The sequence below is a fragment of the Microcaecilia unicolor genome, chromosome 12, assembly GCF_901765095.1.
Source record: "Microcaecilia unicolor chromosome 12, aMicUni1.1, whole genome shotgun sequence".
Taxonomy (NCBI): domain Eukaryota; kingdom Metazoa; phylum Chordata; class Amphibia; order Gymnophiona; family Siphonopidae; genus Microcaecilia; species Microcaecilia unicolor.
Genome location: NC_044042.1, coordinates 97,595,429 through 97,618,246, shown reverse-complemented (window position 1 = coordinate 97,618,246; position 22,818 = coordinate 97,595,429). Strand labels below are relative to the sequence as shown.

The following is a 22,818-nucleotide window of genomic DNA, read 5'->3' as shown; positions in this document are numbered from 1 at the left end:
TGTGAAGTCCACTGCAGTGCCCCCTAGGGTGCCTGGCATGTGAGGGGGACCAGTGCACTACGAATGCTGGCTCCTCCGATGACCAAATACCTTGGATTTGGTCGTTTTTGAGATGGGCGTCCTCGGTTACCATTATTGGCAAAAACCGAGGTCACCCATCTCTAAGGTTGACCATCTCAACATTTAGGTTGACCATCTCTAAGTTCGACCTAAATGTTGAGATTTGGGCGTCCACGACCGTATTATCGAAACGAAAGATGGACGCCCATCTTGTTTCAATAATACAGGATGCCCTGCCCATTTGCGGGGACGTCCTCAGAGATGGGCGTCCTTGGAGATGGGCGACCCAGTTCGATTATGCCCCTCCATGTATCAGTGTTATCAATTATAACTCATGTAAGCCACTATGTAACACAGTCTCTGGCTCGAATCATGTAAGCCACTTTGATCCAATATGTTTGGGAAAAAATTGTGGCTACAAACACTGCTATCTACTATAATAAAAAGCACCCTCAAAGTTCTGAAGCTGACTCCGTGGCTTCATGGTTCGTAAGTTCGTAAGGGTGTCACCTCTCTATGCCCCGCCCTCGAGTCAAAACGTGATGATGTTGACGCGGGCCCCGCACCCACGTCAAAACATGATGACGTCGAGGGCGGGTAATCAGCAGTGTGTAAGGCAGCCTCGCAGGACTCAGGGAACGAACCTCCAACGTTCTTAAGCTGACTCCTTGCCGTAGCTTCAGTGAAGGGTTCAGACGGCCAGGCCTTACAATAACGCTGCCGCTTCGACGGAGCTAATCAGGGGACACAGGAGAATCGCTGGGTGGCTGGAGGGGGGGACAGGGGAGAGAGGACAACCGCTGGGTGGCTGCAGGGGGGCCAGGAGACACAGGAGAATAGTTGGGTGGCTGGGGGGGGGGGCAGGGGACGGAGGACAATCGCAGGGTCACCGGAGGGGGGGCAGGGGAGAGAGCATAATCGCTGGGTAGCTGAATGGGGGCAAGGGAGACAGGACAATAGCTCGGTGGCTGGAGGGGGGGGCAGGGGACACGACAATCGCTGGGTGGCTGAAGGGGGGGCAGGGGAGAAAGCATAACCGCTGGATGGCTGGAGGGGGGAGGGAGGGGAGAGAGGAGAATCGCTGGGTGGCTGGAGGGGGGCAGGGGAGAGAGGACAGACACACTCGCACCCAGTCTCACTCTCTCTCTGTCACACACACACACTCGCATGGTGCTGCGAACCACGCAGAGAGGGGAGAGGCAGGGGGTCCTGACACCACAAGGGAGGGGAGGGGAACGCAGAGGGGGGGAGGGGATCCTGACACCAGAGGGCAAGGGATCCTGAGACCAGAGGGGGGGAGGGGGTCCTCAGAGCACAGAGGGAGGGGGAGGTATCTCTGTCACACACACACTCTCTCACACACTCACTTTCACAGTCACTGTCTTTCTCTTTCTCACACAGTCTCTCACACTATACACCCTCAATCTCACACACTCTCTCAGTCTCACAGAAAGTCGGTCTCACACACACACACTCTCTCACACACAGTGTATCTGTGTGAAACACAATCTCTCTCTCACAGTCACTGTGTCTCACATAAGCACTCGCACACACTCTCATTCTCACACACGTACCCACACTCACTCTCTCTCTGTCACACACACACTCGCACATTCACTCTCTCTCTCTCTCATACAGTCACTCTCACACACACTCTCTCTCAAACATACACACTCCGAGGAAAACCTTGCTAGCGCCCGTTTCATTTGTGTCAGAAACGGGCCTTTTTTACTAGTAAATAAATAAAATATAAATATCATGACAACCCTTTGTTCTTGATGGTCCTTTTCTGTGGAAAATTTTCCCTTCCTGCAACCTGTCAAATATTTGATGGTTTCCATCCCATCTTTTCAGTCTCTTAAGGATGTAGGTCACAAGCCTTATACCTCTGAACTGATCCATCTTCTTAGTGTCCCTAAAAAGAGGTCCAACATCCAGAACCAAACACAGTACTCAGGGTGGCGTCTCACTAGTGACCTACACAAGGAAAATATATTTTTTCCCTGCTGCTGACACCTCCAGGTGGAGCTTACATCCATAATTGTCTGACAACACACAGAAAATAAAATAAGTAAAAATAAAATAGTCACAATTAATACCTTTTATTAAATTTAGATATTAGCTATGTATCATATGTCAAAGAATAAAGTGGTTGCTCAAAGCATATACTAACCACAATCGCTCTACTGTAAAACACTATGCACAAATTTGTGCAAAAACACTCAGAACCTTACTGTACCATAAATATTACACTGGGCAGAACCTAATACACCAATATACCACCCATTCGGAAAATGCAGACTGTCAACAATATGAAACAAGGGATCATAATATCACAATTCTCATGTAGAGCCACAAAACACCCTTTTAGGGTGGCTAGTGGTCACAATGAGCTCCTTTTATTAACGACCATATGTAGATCCTTCAAGAGGTAGTGTGTCATGATTTAGGCTCTACACCCTTTTTGATGTTTTGGTGCCACCTCAGTAAGGCCAACACACAATCAATCTCTCCACTACAAAACACTATACACAAACTTGTGCAAAAACACACTCATAACCTTACCAAACCATAACAGCACTAATTCCAAGGACAGAATGAGCTACAATCTTATGCGTGGAAAGGCAGCACTGAGTGGAGGAGTGGCCTAGTGGTTAGGGTGGTGGACTTTAGTCCTGGGGACCTGAGGAACTGAGTTCGATTCCCACTTCAGGCACAGGCAGCTCCTTGTGACTCTGGGCAAGTCACTTAACCCTCCGTTGCCCCATGTAAGCCGCACTGAGCGGGGTACAAATGTAACAAAAAAAATAAAAAATAATTACACCAGGCTCTAAAACACCAGTACACAACCTAGTGGAAAAAAACCCAAAAAGGGCTGCAAATACTACAAGCTAGCAGAATACTGCACCTTGATCTCACATGAAAAACACATGACACAACAGGTATGACACAAGGAACTAGAAATAAAAAAAATATGAAGGCAAAATACTGAACTGGAAAATTACCTCAAGAAGTCAGACTCAGCATGCAGCAATACCAGAATAATTGAAACTTACATGCAAAATATCACAGATGCACATTTCAAAAAGCTGACACATTCTGAATAAAATACTTTTTTCTACCTTTAAGGTATGATCATTTAGTTTTTCTATTTGCTTTGGTCCCAGTGTCTTCTGTTTTATGCAGTGTCTTCTTTCCATTTTATATTTTTTCTCTCACCATGCCCACCATCCTGTGTCCTTATGCGTCCTGTCTACCATCTGTAGCTCTGTCCCTATCCTTTCTCCAGTTTCAGCATCTGCCCTCAAAGTATTCTGATCCAGCCCTTAAATTCAGTAATTTCCCCTCCATCCTTATCCAGCATTTCTCCTCACTCCTCTCCCCTCCATTCATGTGCATCTACTTCCTCTGTCTTTCCTCCCCTGCATCCATGTCCAGTATTTCTCCTCTCTCCCTGCCCTCCACTCTATCCATGTCCAGCATTTCTCCTCTCTTCTCCATCCATGTGCATCTCCTTCCTGACTTCCCTCCCCTCCATCCATCCATGTCCAACAACTCTCCATTCTCCCCTGCCCTCTCCTCCATCCACCCATATCCAGCAAATTTCCTCTCCCCTGCCCCTCCAGTCATCCATCCACAATTCTCCTCTCTCCCCTGCCCTCCATCCATCCATGTCCAGCAACTCTCCATTCTCCCCTGCCCTCTCCTCCATCCACACATATCCAGCAAATTTCCTTTCTCCCCTGCCCCCTCCATCCATCGAGGTCCAGCAATTCTCTTCTCTCCCCTGCCCTCCCACTCCCATCCATGTCCAGCAACTCTCCATTCTCCCCTGCCCTCTCCTCCATCCACCCATATCCAGCAAATTTCCTCTCTCCCCTGCCCCCTCCATCCACCCATATCCAGCAAATTTCCTCTCTCCCTGCCCCCCATTCATCCATCCATGTCCAGCAATTCTCCTCTCTCCCCTGCCCTCCCCTCCATGTCCAGCGATCTCTCTCCCTGCCCTCCCCTCCTCGTCCAGCGATCTCTTCTCTCCCCCTGCCCTCCCCTCCTCATCCAGCGATCTCTTATCTCCCCCTGCTCTCCCCTCCTCGTCCAGTGATCTCTTCTCTTCCCCTGCCCTCCCCTCCTCGTCCAGCGATCTCTTCTCCTCCCCCGCCCTACCCTCCTCGTCCAGTGATCTCTTCTTTCCCCCTGCCCTCCCCTTATATCCATGTCCAGCGATTCTCCCTGCCCTCCCTCAGCTCCCTGACAGCCCTCCTCTCCATTCCTTCCTATTCCTTCCTGTCCTCCCCCCCCCCCCCCCCCGTTTAACCGTTTTACTTTCAGGCGCAGCAACGGCAGTGAAAAGGACAACACAGCGGGCTCGCCTCCAGCTTCTCCCTTCCCTCACACAGTGTCCCGCCTTCTGCGATGATGTATTTCCTGCTTCCGCGAGGGCGGGACACTGTGTGAGGGAAGGGAGAAGCTGGAGACGAGCCCGCTGTGTTGTCCTCTTCACTGCCATCACTGCGCCTGAAAGTAAAAGGGTTAAACGCGCGGCGGGGGGGGGGGGGGGACAGAGAGAAGGGCTGTTGGTCGGGGAGATGAGGGCAGGAAGGTGGGACTGTCCGACAGTCCAAGAGCTGCCTGCAGTGCTGCGCCAGCCCTGCGTTTGGGGAGACAGCAGCCAGGGGAAGGTCAGGGTTGAGTTGGGGAGGCTTATACGGGGTGCCTATGGCGACCAGTAACACTTCGTTCTTCTGGCTGCTTTATTCCATTGCCCGGCCACCATTAGGTCATTTGAGATGATCCTTCCTAGATCTCTGCCTTGTTTGACTCTTTACTGTCCTTATCCTGTTACCTTTTATGTGGCTAATGGATCTTTACACTTGAGTTCTGACACTCATTTTCCAATCCTTGACCGTTCTTTTATTTTTATTTTTTTCAAATCCCTGTAGGTCCTGCAATTATGTGGTTTTAATATTATCTTTAACTTCACTCAACGCTTTCTATAAATAAACTAGCAAGACTTTTAACCTCTTAGATACATTGGTGTGTGCTGCATTGGGAGCTGAATGTTCAAGTTAAGTCACATTTGAACTTTATTTATAATGTCACTTGCATTTGGATCCAGGAAAACTGATTTAATTTGAGTTTTAACAATTAAATTCTCAAGGGGTTTTTTATGCCGACGAAGTAACTGTACCCGAGAAATTCTTACCATACGCTCTTCTATAAAGAAGAAATGGAGGAAGGGGTTTTTTTTTGTTTGCTTGTTTCATTTGTACCCCGCGCTTTCCCACTCATGGTAGGCTCAATGCGGCTTACATTCTGAGGTTTTTTTCCCCTATGAGTTTTTTGTACTCCAATGTATCTAAGAGGTTTATAAGTCCTGCTAATTTATTTACAGAAAGAGTTGAGTGAAGTTATACGTATTTGATCTCTTTAATATTATACTTAACATATAACGCCACCCCCCCCTCCCTTTCTTCCTAACCTGTCTTTCCTGAACAGGATTACAGCTCGGTATAACTATATCCTAGTCATAGTTCTCTGTGAACCATGTCTCTGTGATTGCCACTAAATTCAAATCAGCCTCTTCCATTCCAGCCTCAACATCTAAAACCTAATTTCCCATACTTCAGGCATTAGTATATACTGCTTTCTAGACGCTGCCCCTTTTTCCAATTTGTGTAGAGGCATTAGGGGGTCTTTCACTAAAGATTAGCTCGAGTTATCTACAGTAGGGCCCATAGGAATAAAATGGGCCCTGCTATGGATAACGAGCTAATCTTTAGTAAAAGATCCCCTTAATGCTTCACTTACCTGAGGGCTAGTACTTACCTGGGAGCTTTGATCACCCTACCCCAACGATTCTAGTTTAAAGTCCGTTGTCCATAAGCTATTATTAATATAGACTTGGGAAAAATCTACTGTTTATAAGCAGCATAAAATCTGTTCTACTCTTTTGCTACTTGTGACCTGGATTGGCCACTGTTGGAAACAGGATACTGGGCTTGATGAACTTTCGGTCTGTCCCAGTATGGAAACACTTAGGTTCTCAGACTACAAACAGAGGGCATGGGTGGCTCTGTACAGTACATGGTGGAAATCATGCATAGATTGAATTCTGTATATGATTTCCTTCTCTGACCTAGATTTGCTCCTTTTCCTCGACAGGAGAAAGTATGCACATTGTGAATGCAGGTGTACTTCTGTCTGTATAAGTGGAAAGGAGAATAACTGTGGAACAATGTCTGATTGTTGTCCCTAAAATGATTAAGGAATAGCATACATTAGGGATGTGAATAAAAAGTATCTTCAGAACAAAACCAAGAAAATCAAAACAGGTGGTAACAAGGCCAAGAGAAAGGCAAGCCATAACCTGAAAGGACGCAGCAAGGTCTGCAGTTTTAAAGCCTCACCATAGACATATTATTAGCTGGGCTTCTTTTAATTCTCCCTTACCTGTTTCTGTGTAACTTCAGGGTCCCAGAGCGTGCACAGCACAACATTGGACCGTGCTACTCTCTCGCTGTTGCTCAGCTGGTTCAGAAGTCTCGCCTTGGCAGCGTCCTCACTCACACCATCTCTGTCCATTATACGAGTCACTGCCTAGAAGAAGCAGAGTCTCTGTCCATAATACAAGTTAGAGCCTAGAAGAAGCAGAGTCTCTGTCCAATATACAAGTTAGAGCCTAGAAGAAGCAGAGTCTCTGTCCAATATACAAGTTAGAGCCTAGAAGAAGCAGAGTCTCTGTCCAATATACAAGTTAGAGCCTAGAAGAAGCAGAGTCTCTGTCCAATATACAAGTTAGAGCCTAGAAGAAGCAGAATCTCTGTCCAATATACAAGTTAGAGCCTAGAAGAAGCAGAGTCTCTGTCCAATATACAAGTTAGAGCCTAGAAGAAGCAGTCTCTCTCCAATATACAAGTTAGAGCCTAGAAGAAGCAGAGTCTCTGTCCAATATACAAGTTAGAGCCTAGAAGAAGCAGAGTCTCTGTCCAATATACAAGTTAGAGCCTAGAAGAAGCACAGTCTCTGTCCAATATACAAGTTAGAGCCTAGAAGAAGCAGAGTCTCTGTCCAATATACAAGTTAGAGCCTAGAAGAAGCAGAGTCTCTGTCCAATATACAAGTTAGAGCCTAGAAGAAGCACAGTCTCTGTCCAATATACAAGTTAGAGCCTAGAAGAAGCAGAGTCTCTGTCTAATATACAAGTTAGAGCCTAGAAGAAGCACAGTCTCTGTCCAATATACAAGTTAGAGCCTAGAAGAAGCACAGTCTCTGTCCAATATACAAGTTAGAGCCTAGAAGAAGCAGAGTCTCTGTCCAATATACAAGTTAGAGCCTAGAAGAAGCAGAATCTCTGTCCAATATACAAGTTAGAGCCTAGAAGAAGCAGAATCTCTGTCCAATATACAAGTTAGAGCCTAGAAGAAGCAGTCTCTCTCCAATATACAAGTTAGAGCCTAGAAGAAGCAGAGTCTCTGTCCAATATACAAGTTAGAGCCTAGAAGAAGCAGAGTCTCTGTCCAATATACAAGTTAGAGCCTAGAAGAAGCACAGTCTCTGTCCAATATACAAGTTAGAGCCTAGAAAAAGCAGAGTCTCTGTCCAATATACAAGTTAGAGCCTAGAAGAAGCAGAGTCTCTGTCTAATATACAAGTTAGAGCCTAGAAGAAGCACAGTCTCTGTCCAATATACAAGTTAGAGCCTAGAAGAAGCACAGTCTCTGTCCAATATACAAGTTAGAGCCTAGAAGAAGCAGAGTCTCTGTCCAATATACAAGTTAGAGCCTAGAAGAAGCAGAGTCTCTGTCCAATATACAAGTTAGAGCCTAGAAGAAGCACAGTCTCTGTCCAATATACAAGTTAGAGCCTAGAAGAAGCACAGTCTCTGTCCAATATACAAGTTAGAGCCTAGAAGAAGCAGAGTATCTGTCCAATATACAAGTTAGAGCCTAGAAGAAGCAGAGTCTCTGTCCAATATACAAGTTAGAGCCTAGAAGAAGCAGAGTCTCTGTCCAATATACAAGTTAGAGCCTAGAAGAAGCAGAGTCTCTGTCTAATATACGTTAGAGCCTGGAACAAGCAGAGTCTCTTTCCATTATGCGAGTTAGATCCTAGAAGAAGCAGAGTCTCTGTCCATTATGCGAGGCTTGGAAGCTACGGAGAAATGCAGCTGGAGTGCCAGAATGAGGTTTGAAATGCCCAGAGCAGCAGCCAGAACACTAGATTGAGGCTTGGAACACTCATTGGTCGAACAGTGAAAACCATCCAAAAAACCAAGGGAGGCTGTTGGGGTTTGGAGAAGAGAGAGGGCTGTGACCAAGTAAATAATAGCGTTGAATCCTGCAAGTACAGTTGGGGATGGAGGAGATTAATTGTGGGGATGGAATGGTTCTTAGCGGGTATGAATGGGTATGGATTAGATTCCATTGGGGATGGGCGAAATTTCTGTCCCAGTGCAACTCTCTAAGTTACAGCCTAGAACAAGCAGAGTCTCTGTCCATTATGGTGTATTCGAAGCTTAATATACCACTTGTATAACAGAGTGGGGTACATTGTTAAATAATAAATTTATAAAAGAGATAGAACAGAACACCAGCATAAGACAGGACAGGAAAGAGTCTAAACCAAAAAAAAAAAAAAAAACTAACATATAGTTAATACTTAATACAACACAGAAAATTTTGCCATCTGCAGGTACCCTCCTGGAGAAAGCTTGTTTGAACAAATAAGCCTAAATTGTCATTTAAAAATTTAATAAACGGATTCAGCTTTTAAATCATGGAGTAAAGAATTCCAAAGGTGGGGACCAAAATAATAAAACGCAGAATAACAAGTGCATTCCAGACAGGTGTGCTTTGGACAGGGAAGAGCGAGGATTTCAATGGAGGAGAGTAGATGTTGTGTCGATTTATAAGGGCCGACCTGTGATAATAGATAAGCGAGGGCGGAGGCACAGAATACTTTATGAATAAGGATTTTAAACTGATAATGAAACTGAATGGGAAGCCAATGATGGCGCATCAGCAACAGGGACACATGATCACAGAGTATTCAAAATGGAGTATTTTGCACAGTCTGAAGACATTTAATAGTAGTCTGGGGTAAGCTGGCTAAGACAGTACTGTAATAATCAAGTCTAGAAAGTATAAGTGCAGAGAGAATAATGCAATGAGCTGAAATGTTCAAAAGATTGCAGACTGATAGCAGCTGACGGACAAAATAACAGCGTTTAACAGAAGCTGAAATGTGGGTATCAAAAAAGAGATGCGAGTCTAAAACAACCTCTAAGTACTTGAAAGAAGTGACAAGTTTAAACTGAGGAACCTGACAGCATAGACAGAGGCTAATGTTTGAGGCATCTGGCAATTTGAAAACCACATGGCCACTGTATTTGAATTATTTAAAACTAACCAGTGGTCTGAAAGCCAGGAAGAGACTACTGATAAGACAGTTAAGTGAGGCAATATTTGGAGTTTGTGAATCAAAATGTTGTCCAACTAATAGTATGTGGAAATCCCAGTATCCTGAATTAGTGTGGTTAGTGGGCTCAGAAAAATGTTAAATAGTAAAGTGGAGAGTAAGGAACCTTGAGGAACCCCACAGGGAAGGGCTTGAGGCAGGGAGTGGAGAATGACACGGGGACCTGCAGTAACCACGGGGACGGGCACAGAGCCCACGGGGACAGGGACAAACTTTGTCCCCATGTCATTTTCTGCTTTGAAGCGTGTTAATGAACTGGACTGTTATGTTTGAGTGATGACGACAACTATATTTTGATTTTTTTGGAAAAACAAGCAAACATGCTGGCCACTTTTAGCAAAATTTGCATGGGGGATCCTGTACATCCTGCTGCCAGCACATCTTCTAAGAAGACATCTTCTATTGCAGGAAGGACTGTGGAAGACAGGAGAGCTACACTGATTAAAAAATCATAACAGTGCTTCATAGAGCTTATTTCTCAACTGTAGGACATACAGAACAGGTTGCATTTTGTATCCCTGGACATCTTAACAGGGTGGATTAGGATTTCTTAGGGTAGTATAAATCAACTATTGTTGGAGCTGGAAGGGTAGAGGGTGGTGGTGAGGAGGGTTATTATAGCTGCTCTTTATTATTATTGTTTTATATTTGAAATGTATACACAATAGTTGCCCAGCATATTGTTCCTTTTTATACTTTAATAAAAAGATTTAAATCATAAGTGCCCGAGGCTTCTGCAAATAAGGACAGAACCTACGCAGACGGGGCGGGGACAGAACCTGCGGGGATGGGGTGGGGACGGAGACAGAACCCATAGAGACGAGGCGGGGATGAGGACAAACTTTGTCCCCATGTCATTCTCTAGCAGGGAGCCTAAAACAAGCAGAGTCTCTCCAAGAAGAAGCACAGTCTCTATCAATTAAATGAGTTAGACAAGCAATTTCTGTCCATTATAGAAACCAGAGCATAGAAGAACTGTCTCTCCCATTATACAAGTTAGAGCCTCGAACAAGCACAGTCTCTGTCCATTACAGGAATCAGCACCTTGAAGAAGCCCAGTCTCTGCCCATTATACAAGTTAAGAGCCTAGAATAAGCACAATCTCTATATAACTTGGCGTCTAGAATAAACACAGTCTGTCCATCATATGAGTTAGAGCATAGAACAAGTAATCTCTACACATTACACAAATCAGAGCCTAGAAGAAGCAGAGTTCTCTGTCCACTATACGAGTCAGAGCCTAGAAAAAGCAGAACTGTTAAAAGATGAGATATGGGAAGTAAAAGCATCAAAGACTTTCTTTGGGGGGAAGGGGTTGCATTCAGTTGTTTAAAGGCACAGGAAAGATACCTCTGGTTCGGGGATAATGGTAGTCCACACTTCATGGACTATATCCTCCCAGCCGGCTTCCAGGAGCACTGCAGCATCCATCACACAAATGGCTTTGCCTGGGAAAGATGTAATTTACATTCAGAAAGACAAGTCTCTCAGTGAGATTGTGATCATACCAAGTAACCCATGGAATAAGCTGACAGCTTGTTTATCATGAGTTCTCGCTAACTAAAGGAGGTTGGTTATATAAATTCCTCTCTCCCTCAATAAGCCAACATGTGTAAGAAATAACAGGACCTAAAAACAAAAGTTGGATAGGTCATTGTGATAACAAAAATATAAATACTTGTTTTTTTTTCTATTCAAAATTTAACATTTTAAAAATTTTAATGTGCACCCGTGTGTGTGTGGTGTGTGTGGGGGTGGAGGAACGACATCAGATTCATTATACAAAGGTCAACGAACCTCTTATAGGCAAATCTATTGCAAGTCCAGACCTTAATCAATTTTTTAATCACTGACACCTTCGCAAGTGGAGCCCACATACAATGTGAAATATATAAATATTCAGAAAAAAATGTTCAATTATGACTAACAAAAAGCGATTACTTATTTCTTATGTCCATCTCAGTCTGAGTCAATTATATCAGCCGACGTACACAAGCCACAGCTGTTATTGGTGACCAGGCAATGGAATTTCAGCAAGGACAAAGCTTGCTTCTGGGGTTATGACATAAGGAGGATCACGTCCATCAAATATTAGATGGTGACAGATGTCTCTCAACTCCTCAAAGGAAAACGCTCCCAGCGAAATACAGGGTACCATGACGTTCTCAAAAAGGACCACAGAACAGATTAGTTTTGGATTTGTACTAAACTGCATCTTAGCTTATCCAGAAGGTAGTGCTGTCTGTCTTGTGGTTGCTATCTTTTATTATGACTTGCACAAAGACGAAAGAATGAAAACAAATATTTGTTTCCAGTGCTGTCTTGTGAGAGTCTGAGTCTCAGAAGACCAAGTTAGACTGCCATAGCAAAGGAGGGGCCGGCAGGGCCTGAGCTCGGCAGGCTATGCTGGGATTACACCTTGGAATATGAGCCTCTCGTACACAGGGCATGGGGAATTGGGCTGCGGCACATTTCCAACTCCTAAACCTGAATTGAAAAGCATGGTCACACTAGCCAGAGAAAAGGCCACGGAGGTGACTGCATGGCTTTGCTTGCCCTGGGATTTGTAGTATGGAGCATTGGCATGATTTGGGTTTCTGCCAGGTACTTGTGACCCAACTTGACCACGGTTTGGAAATCAGGATACTGGGCTAGATGGACCATCGGTCTGACCCAGTATGGCTACTCTTATGTTTTTATGTATGTGCTGGAGATCATTAGACTGAAAGAGTGTCACAGAGTTTAACCTTCTGCTAATGCCCAATGCTGTCTAAAACTGATGACCTACAGGAAGGCAAAAAAATAGTATGGAGCAATTCTACAACTGGGCGCCTCAAGGCAGGTGCGCTGATGCTGATCACCCAGATGCAGTTAGAGAATTCTAGTATTAAGTTGGCATCGAGATGCCTAAAGGTATTTGAGAAAAGTTTTGCCAGGCATAAATGTCATGCCTACACGTCCCATGATGTGTACGTAACATAGAGGGATAGATATCAGACGGTGGCGGTCAGCATTTTCCTGACCACTGACGGCTTTATGCCTGGATATTCAATGCCAGGCCACGTCCGGGCTCTGAAATTGAGTATCTGGGCATACATGACTGGCTAACTCTTAGTCAATTATATGCTATGAATTGAGATCCTGTTTATGCGGTTAAGTGCTGAATATCGGCACTTAACCAGATAAGTACTGACCAGCGGCATACATAACTTGGTTCCCCCCTCCTCCAGACACGTTGCCCTCCCTCCCAGCAGTAAAGGGCTGCACTGAGCAGTCGCGGGGCTGTCGGCTCTGCCAGTCCCTGCTACAGAACAGGAAGTTGATGTCAGAGGGGGCAGGGACAGACTGCACCCATTGCCCCACCCTTGGTAAACCACTGCTGCTGACTCTGCCCCTGGAAAGACCACAAAATAGTGGTTAAATGCCACTGAATACGCCTGGTCAGCCCCGGACATGCGATTTCTGCAGCCAGGAGCTGTTTCTGGCTGTTTAACTTGCTTTGAATATTGACCTCTTAGTATTCTATAAGTTACGGGCATAACTTGGAGACGCACCCATGCCCCTCCCGCATGTCCCCGCCCTTGCAGTTACACTCTACTAGTGATGGCGAACCTAGGGCACGCAGAGCCCTCTTTGTTGGCACGCGCGCCGTCACCTCAGCCAGAGTCGCCTCCCAGTTCCAGGGTCCCCCCTCCCCCGCTCCGAGTTCCAGAGTCGTCGTCCCTCCCTTCCTTCGAGTTCCAGGCCCCCTCCCTCCCTCCGAATTTTAAGAGTCATCTCTTGACTTACCTCGTCGGAGACGGGTTATGGCGGCCGGCAGCAGCGCTAAAATGCGTGCAGGCTCAGCCCTTCTCTCTCTCTAAGCTCTGGTCCCACCCTTGCGGAAACAGGAAATGAGGGTGGGACCACCATTTTAATCTATAACAGTACAATAATGATAGCACCAATGTAACAACTGCTCTTATATATCCAATACTGTTAAATCCATTATCAAAGTTCAAGAAACATATTAATAATCTTATAAACAGCTGCTTACCAGAGGGATACCACCTCAGGCGAAGGTTGAGAACCGCACCACTGAACTTTACTGCTCAGGCTTATATTCCCTAACTTAAATACCCAGCGCTCGAGACTGAACCCTCTTGATTTAAAGCAACAAACCCTTACACCCATTCAACCTCCTGATTGAGGCCGTTGGGGGCCACCGTCCCCCACGTAAAAAAATAGCGTTGCTCAATAGTCAGGAGGCGAGCACTGTCACCCCCTCTTCTAAGGGGAGAAACCTGCACTAGTATCACACAGCGAAGCCGGTCTATGGTATGATTGTATTCCCTCCAACGGGCCACAAATGGTGTTTCCTGTTTATTGTGGCGTAAATTGCTTATGTGCTCAGCCAACCTATTTTTCAGTTGTCTTTTTGTGTGTTACATTGGTGCTATAATTATTGTACTGTTATAGATTAAAATGGTGGTTCCTGCTGAGGAAGTGTCACAAAATGCGGTCCAGCATTGAGGAACCGATTTGAGCAGGAGCAGCTAGACTGATTTGGAGGTGGATTCAGCAACCTTTCACCTTTGACCCACGGCGGAATATAATGGGTGTTATTCAGCAGTGCACATTTGGGATCTAACATTGTATTCAGACTGAGCTTTGACGGCATTTGACAAGATCAAGGCTTCACGGATATTTCAATTATTCGAGCAGCACGAGATAAGTGCGGCATCGTTTGATAAGCGATCCATGAATCAGCTGATTTGAACACTTTTTAGAGATCCAACACTGCATATTGGGAGATTTTTTTAGCGTAACCCTAGTGGTTATTAAGTATCATAGTTATATTGATAGTATTCTATGTATACGTGATAGTGAAACAAAGTTATGCTTATTACAGTCATTTATTCTTAAACTGTGGGTTCAAGCAGGTGATAGGCTTATGAATGGTGATTGAATGTATGTTTTAATAGACATTGGTGTCACGTGTAAGGTCATTTTGACACAATAAACAGTTGTTGTGCATTTCATAAACAAATGACTGGAGTTCTAGTGTGTTAATAGTTAAAATTTAATGCCAAGAATTGCAGACTGAAGCATTTGGGGTGTGGAAACCAAAAAGAGAGATACCGAATAGGAGGGGAGAGATTAGTAAGCTCAACTCAGGAAAGAGACCTTGGGGGGGGGGGGGGGGGGTGGTGTCAGAGGATACGAAGGTGAAGAAACAATGTGACAAGGCGGTGGCCATGGCCAGAAGGATGCTAGGCTGCATAGAAAGCGAAGATACTTACCTGTAGCAGATATTCTCTGAGGACAGCAGGCTGATTGTTCTCACAATTGGGTCGTCGTCCACGGCAGCCCAGGAACCGGTAAAGAAATTTTGCATGCAAAAATAAAGTCTTTTGGGAAAGTTCCGTCACGCGAACAGCACGCACTGCGCATGCACGAACGTCTTCCCGCCCACCGCACAAGCGTGTTTCCTTAGTTTAATCAAAAAGCATATAAACAAGAAACAACAACTCCAAAGGGGAGGAGGGCGGGTTTGTGAGATCAGCCTGCTGTCCTCTGAGAATACCTGCTACAGGTAAGTATCTTCGCTTTCTCCGAGGACAAGCAGGCTGCTTGTTCTCACAATTGGGGTATCCCTAGCACCCAGGCTCACTCAAAACAACAAACATGGTCAATTGGGCCTCGCAACGGCGAGGACATAACATAGATTGACCTAAAAACAAAAATCAACTGAGAGTGCAGCCTGGAACAGAATCAAAATGGGCCTGGGGGGGGGGGGGGGGGGGCGGTGGAGTTGGATTCTAAACCCCAAACAGATTCTGCAGCACCACCTGTCCAAACCGACTGTCGCATCGGGTATCCTGCTGGAGGCAGTAGTGAGATGTGAATGTGTGGACTGATGACCATGTTGCAGCCTTGCAAATCTCCTCAATGGAGGCTGACTTTAGGTGAGCCACTGACGCAGCCATGGCTCTAACATTATGAGCCGTGACATGGCCCTCCAGAGATAGCCCAGCTTGGGCATAAGTGAAGGAAATGCAATCTGCTAGCCAATTAGAAACTGTGCGTTTTCCGATGGCAACTCCCCTCCTGTTGGGGTCGAAAGAAACAAACAACTGTTCAAACTCTGTGGAATCCAGTTTCGGATGTCTGACATCGCAGCACGTTGTACGTCGTCCTGCACGTATAACGTGCTGCGACATCAGACAGACTCTGAAACTGGATTCCGCAGAGTTTGAACAGCAGCACGGAGGAGTGGGAGCGAGGAGGAACAACTTAAAAGACCTCAGCTCAAGGAATATTTTTAGAGGAAGCGGACCTCGGCTGGCATGGGTTGGGGTCCCCCGCCAGCAAAGGTAGGTGTTGGTGGCGGTAGGGGGGTCTAGGGCGAAATCTGCGGGGGCCCAGGCCCCTGTGGCCCCACGTAGATTGAGGGTATATCCTAACCGGACTATTTGAAGAACCCACCAGACGGAGGTTATGAGAGGCCACCTTTGGTGAAAAATTATCAACCTCCCCCCCTACCGGCACCGGACTATTTGAAGAACCCACCAGACGGAGGTTATGAGAGGCCACCTTTGGTGAAAAATTATCAACCTCCCCCCCTACCGGCAAGTCGTCCGGTACAGATACTTTTACAGGCTATGCTGAACTGGAGCCAGTCAAAAGCTCGTCCCTTGCTTTTGCTGGGGAGCAGAATGGGCCTTAGACGCACGCCGTTGACAAGAACGAGCGCGCTGGGGCTGAGCCTGGGCAGGCTGCCGAGAAGCAGGAGTGTACCTACGCCTAGAGTAGGAATAGGGAGCACATCTCTTCCCACCAAAAAAACCTCCTAGACGAGGAGGGTATAGCAGAAGGCGCCCGGTGGGAGAGAGAATCCATAGCATCATTATGCTTTTTAATCTGATTAACAAGATCCTCTACTTCTTCTCCAAAAAGATTGTCCCCCCGGCAAGGAACATCCGCCATCTGCTGCTGGACCGAATGATCCAGGTCAGAGACACGCAGCCATGAGAGTCTGCACATCACTATACCTTGAGCAGCGATCCTGGATGTCACGTCAAAAGTACCCCTGGCTGGGAACTTGTGACACGCCTTCTGCTGCCTGACCACCTGGCGAAAAGGCTTGGCCAACTCCGCAGCGAGTGCATCAACCAAGCTGGACAGTTGACTTATCGAGTCCCGCAAGTGTACGCAGTCGGAGACCTCACCACAGGTGAAGGGCCAGGCACTGCTACAGCAGATGGCACTGAGAGCACAAGCACCCCCGACATCGAAGCTGATTGGAGCAGTAAGCCTTCCAGAAGTTCTGGAAACAAGGCCCAGATGCACTCGTCGAGAGCTGCCATCAGAGAAGGCTGCGGGGTCGGTGGAACAGGTGGCGTCACAATCCGAGGAGGCTTGGGCGCAGGTACCGGACTGCTAGGAGAGCGATGCATTGGCACCTCCTGTATCGAGGTGGAGCGATCCTCTCGGCGCCGACGCTTCTCAGGTGCCGAATCTCTCGACGCCCCGGAGCTCCCGGTATCGTGCATCGATGCTTCTTAGCCTTCGCTCGACGCCCGTCATCGAAACTCCTCGGTACCGAAGAGGACTCACAGAAACAGATCAGCGAATGTGCCTGAGACTGGCGCTGAAGAAGACTTCGGCTGGCAGTGGTTGGGGACCTCCGCCAGCGAAGGTACCTGGCAGCGGTGACAGGAGAGGGGCGACGGGGGGATCGGCGGCCGGCTAAACTGTGCCCCCCACCTCAGGCTCTGGACCCTCTTTGTGTAAAGTGGGGTTTATATTCCTCATGGGAGAGACTGATGGAATTCTGGAATTGGGGATGGATTATAAATTTATGGTTTGGATTGTGGATGATTTTAATCTTCAGGTGAATGATGCAACCTACCAGAATGCTATTGTCTATATATAAAAGCACTTTTGTATTTTCATTTGTGTTTCCCTATAGTGAGTGTTTTTCTCCATTTTGATGTTGTCTTTTCTTGGAATGCTATTTTCTGTCAGATTTATCCTCAATGGGCCTTAACCAGTTAGTGGCCATACCCACACATACATGGTAACATAGTCAATGACGGCAGATAAAGATCTGAGTGGTCCATCCAGTCTGCCCAATAGTCACATTCATTATCAATTCAAGATTTAAATCAACAACGAACATGATATTATATACTTGATCATGGTCTTTTTTTGGTGTTTCTGGGACATAGACCATAGGAGTCCGCCCGGCTCTGTCCTTGTGTTCCAACTACTGGAGTTGCCATCAAAGCCCATTCCAGCAGGGAAAGACCGTAAAAGTCTGCCCAGCAGCACTGTCCTCACATTTCAAACCACTGGCGTTTCCGTCAAAGCTCTCTCCACTCCACCCTAAACTGGATCACCATATGTGGGACTCAAACTGTACAAGCCAGACCAGCACCAGCCTCAGTTGATGCAGCCAGAGTCGCCATCGAAGCACCACTTGACATGCAAACACATATACAACCCTTTAAGTTTTGTTTTTTTTAATATCATTTGTTTTCTAATTAGATATCATCTGTGTTCATCCTATGCCTTTTTGAATTCTGTCAGTCCCCCCCCCCCCCCCCCACTATCTCCCTCGGGAGGTCATTCCAGGCATCGACCACCCTCTCTGTGAAAAAGAGTTTTCTGACATTACTCCTAAGTCTACCACCCCGCTACCTCAGCTCATGTCCTCTAGTTTTACCGTTTCCCCTTCTCTGCAAAAGATTTGTTTCTATATTAATATCTTTGAAGTATTTAAACGTCTGTATCATATCTCCCCTGTCCCTTCTTTCCTCTAGCCGGTGTAGTCCTTGTGTGTGACTAGCCAGGTAGCTTTCTTCCATGTATACAAGTTTTAAATAAATAAATAAATAATCAAATCTATGTTTTCCTCACTAAACTGGTCCATTCTTTAACCTTTTCTTGTTACAGTAAAATGTTTCATCATTTCATTGTTCAGCATGAATAATTCATTTATCTGAAGGTGGCAGAATTGATTTCTCTCTCATCACAAGTCTGGCAGGGTACCTCCTCTCACAGTTTTGTTCCCATCGAGATCCCTGCAGGATGCCTGCTGACTACATGCTGAAAGGTCTGTACTGCTCTCTTTGCTCTGAGGTAGAGAATGACACGAGGACAAAATTTGTCCCCGTCCCGTCTCCATGGGTTCTGTCTCCGTCCCCACGGGCTCTGTTCTCATCTGCAGACGCCTCAAACACTTATGATTTTATATTTAAATCTTTTTATTAAAGTATAAAAAGGAATATGCTGTGCAACTGTTATGTATAAATTACAAAGCAATAACAACTGGCAGCTATAATAACCCTCCCACCACCACCACCACCCTCTACTCTTCCAACCCCAACAATAGCTGACTTCTACTACCCCAAGGAATCCTAATCCACCTTGTTAAATTGTCCAGGGGTTCAAAATACAACCCGTTGTGTATGCCCTAGAGAGGAGATTTTTTAATCTGTGGATGAATAAGAAATCATCAACAATCTCAGGATTCAGTCTAGCTTTCCTGTCTTCCACAGTCCCTCCTGCAATAGAAGATGTCTTCTCAGATGTGCTGGTAGCAAGATGTACAGGATCCCCCATGCAAATTTTGCTAGCTGTGGCCAGCATATTTGCTTGTTCTTCCAAAAAATAAAAATATTGTCATCTCCATCAATCAAATATAAATAACAGTCCAGTTCATTAACACGCTTCAAAGTAGAAAGTGACATGGAGATAAAGATTGTCCCCATCCCCATACAGTCCCCGTGGGATCTGTCCCCGTCCCCACGGTTACTGCGGGTCCCCGTCCCCGTGTCATTCACTACTCTGAGGTGAGTAAAGAGGGCCAGCTACAGGAAAGACACTCACATTTCTTTCTGACCGTAACTCTTCTGCTGCTGCCTCCCTCCTGCTTCAAAAATATAATACTACTGCTATTTTAAAAGCAGCTCAAAAACTGTTACCTTGAGCAGCGGCCTCTGCTATCTGCTGTTTAGCAAGCGTGGCTATTGCAGGCCAGACGATGTCTGTCAGGCGCTTTAACTGCTCCTAAGAAGACAAATAAAAATCATATCTCTGGAAAAAACAAGTTAAAATAAAAGAAGTCATTACTGATCTTTACGCTTTATGCTGTTTTATGATTTTATTATATGAGAGGCCCTTTTACTAAGCCGCGTAAGTGTCTACGTATGCCCAATGCACGCCAAAATGGAGTTACCGCCCAGCTACCGCGTGGCTCTTGTGGTAAGACGTACATATTGGATGCACGCCAAGTGGCATTTGCTGCGCGTAGGTCATTACCGCCCGAGACTTTACCGCTAGGTCAATGGCTGGCAGTAAGGTCTGAGACCCAAAATGAACACACGGCAATTTTCATTTTGCCACACGTCCATTTTTGGCAAAATTTTTAAAAAGGCATTTTTTACAGATGCGCTGAAAAATGATTCTGCGTGCGCCCAAAACACACGTCTAAACTACCGCAGGCCATTTTTCAGCAAGCCTTTGTATAAGGGGCCCCTGAGTTTAGTTAGTCCAGAAAGCAAGAACAGCATGATGTCAACCAGTGGCCATAATGTAATGTTTTAGATCCAACAATAGCACTGAAACTGCGACTGGCTCTTTGATAGCGCGTGGAAAAAGTCTATTAAGTAAAGGACAATTTGCTACTGTATTACAATTCAATCTTTCAAGCGCTTTTGACCTGGTAAGGAAGATCATGTTTAATATATTGCACCAATGTGGTATTCAAGAAAAGACATTGGATTGGTTTATGAATAGCAATTACGCAGTAAAAATGGATGGGATCCTTTCAGAAAAACTGGAAAGTGTTGTGTGGTGTGCCACAAAGTTCCCCTCTTTCACCAACACTTTTCAATTTACTTATGCAATCTTTGGGCATTTTATTAAATCAGGTTATTATTATTATTTTTTACTATTTGTATCCCACATTTTCCCACCTATTTGCAGGCTCAATGTGGCTTACATAGTGCCAGAGATGCGTTCGCAGACTCCGGTGTGAACAAATACAAAGTGGTGCTGTGGTAATAAAAGTTTTGTGTGGAGCAGTCAACAGAAGAGTTGTGTTATGTCCATTACGTACTTTACTTTTGTTGTGTTGCAGAGATCTGGCTATTAGGTTGGGTCGGTAGGGTATGCCTTTTCAAACAGGTTGGTTTTTAGTGATTTCCGGAAATTTAGGTGGTTGTATGTTGTTTTCAAGGCTTTCGGTAATGCGTTCCACAGTTGTGTACTTATGTAGGAAAAGCTGGATGCGTAAGTTGATTTGTATTTGAGGTTGGATTTATTCGTTATATTTACGCAGATGATATTGCAGGATTTTTACCTTGTCTGCAAACCTGGGCGGAAAATTTAGATCATGTTCACAAGTGTATGGAATTAAAGGAATATTGTATTTCGATTTGTTTAAAACCCAATAAGGAGAAAACAAAGTTCCTTTGGATAGGAGCAAATAGTGGAATAGCAACATTCCATGTAGAATCTCAAATAGTAGCAACATTCCATCTAGAATCTAGAAATAGTTTCAACATTTCATGTAGAATTTCAAATAGGGAAATGGGACTTGATATACCGCCTTTCTGAGGTTTTTGCAACTACATTCAAAGCGATTTACATATATTCAGGTACTTATTTTGTACCAGGGGCAATGGAGGGTTAAGTGAACCCAGTTCCCCAGGACCAAAGTCTGCTGCACTAACCACTAGGCTACTCCTCCAGTAGCAACAATCCATGTAGAATCTCAAATAGAGAAAGGGAAATGGGACTTGATATACCGCCTTTCTGTGGTTACAATCAAAGTGGTTACATATTATGCATAAGGTACTTATTTTGTACCTGGGGCAACGGAGGGTTAAGTGACTTGCCCATGGTCACAAGGAGCTGCAGTGGGAATCGAACCCATGATCTCAGCCCACTGCACTAACCATTAGGCTACTCCTCCACTCCACAGTGGGACAGAACTACTCAAATTCACTTAAATAAAATCCTCTATAAAGGGGATGTGATTTGATATACCACCTTTCTGTGGTTACAATCCAAGTGGTTTACATATTATATACAGGTACAGTTCGACACCGATTATCCGGACTATCCTCTGCAGGGAGATGGTCCGGATAAAGCGAATGCTACATACCTGTAGAAGGTATTCTCCGAGGACAGCAGGCTGATTGTTCTCACTGATGGGTTGACGTCCTCGGCAGCCCCCTCCATCGGAAAGTTTACTAGCAAAGGCCTTTGCTAGTCCTCGCGCGCCCATGCGCACCGCGCATGCGCGGCCGTCTTCCCGCCCGAAACCGGCTCGAGCCGGCCAGTCCAGTATGTAGCAAGACAATACACTTCAGGGAAGACACAACTCCAAAGGGGAGGCGGGCGGGTTTGTGAGAACAATCAGCCTGCTGTCCTCGGAGAATACCTTCTACAGGTATGTAGCATTCGCTTTCTCCGAGGACAAGCAGGCTGCTTGTTCTCACTGATGGGGTATCCCTAGCCCCCAGGCTCACTCAAAACAACAACCATGGTCAATTGGGCCTCGCAACAGCGAGGACATAACTGAGATTGACCTAAAAAATTTACCAACTAACTGAGAGTGCAGCCTGGAACAGAACAAACAGGGCCCTCGGGGGGTGGAGTTGGATCCTAAAGCCCAAACAGGTTCTGAAGAACTGACTGCCCGAACCGACTGTCGCGTCGGGTATCCTGCTGCAGGCAGTAATGAGATGTGAATGTGTGGACAGATGCCCACGTCGCAGCTTTGCATATTTCTTCAATGGAGGCTGACTTCAAGTGGGCTACCGACGCAGCCATGGCTCTAACATTATGAGCCGTGACATGACCCTCAAGAGCCAGCCCCGCCTGGGCGTAAGTGAAGGAAATGCAATCTGCTAGCCAATTGGATATGGTGCGTTTCCCTACAGCCACTCCCCTCCTATTGGGGTCAAAAGAAACAAACAATTGGGCGGACTGTCTGTGGGGCTGTGTCCGCTCCAGGTAGAAGGCCAATGCTCTCTTGCAGTCCAATGTGTGCAGCTGACGTTCAGCAGGGCAGGAATGAGGACGGGGGAAGAATGTTGGCAAGACAATTGACTGGTTCAGATGGAACTCCGACACAACCTTTGGTAGGAACTTAGGGTGAGTGCGGAGGACTACTCTGTTATGATGAAATTTGGTGTAAGGGGCCTGGGCTACCAGGGCCTGAAGCTCACTGACTCTACGAGCTGAAGTAACTGCCACCAAGAAAATGACCTTCCAGGTCAA

At 45.8% G+C, this 22,818-nt stretch overlaps 1 protein-coding gene across 6 annotated transcripts in view; it reads right to left on the bottom strand.

Moving 5' to 3' along the window:
- COASY (Coenzyme A synthase) overlaps positions 1–22,818 on the bottom strand; it is a 57,631-nt gene that overhangs the window by 5,791 nt on the left and 29,022 nt on the right. For all 6 annotated transcript variants that reach the window (XM_030221073.1, XM_030221072.1, XM_030221076.1 and 3 more), the window contains exons 7-9: positions 19,512–19,596; positions 10,891–10,988; positions 6,514–6,660 (exon numbers count right to left, since the gene is read on the bottom strand). In XM_030221073.1, the coding sequence (XP_030076933.1) occupies positions 6,514–6,660; positions 10,891–10,988; positions 19,512–19,596 (330 nt within the window). The remainder of the gene's footprint in view (positions 1–6,513; positions 6,661–10,890; positions 10,989–19,511; positions 19,597–22,818) is intronic.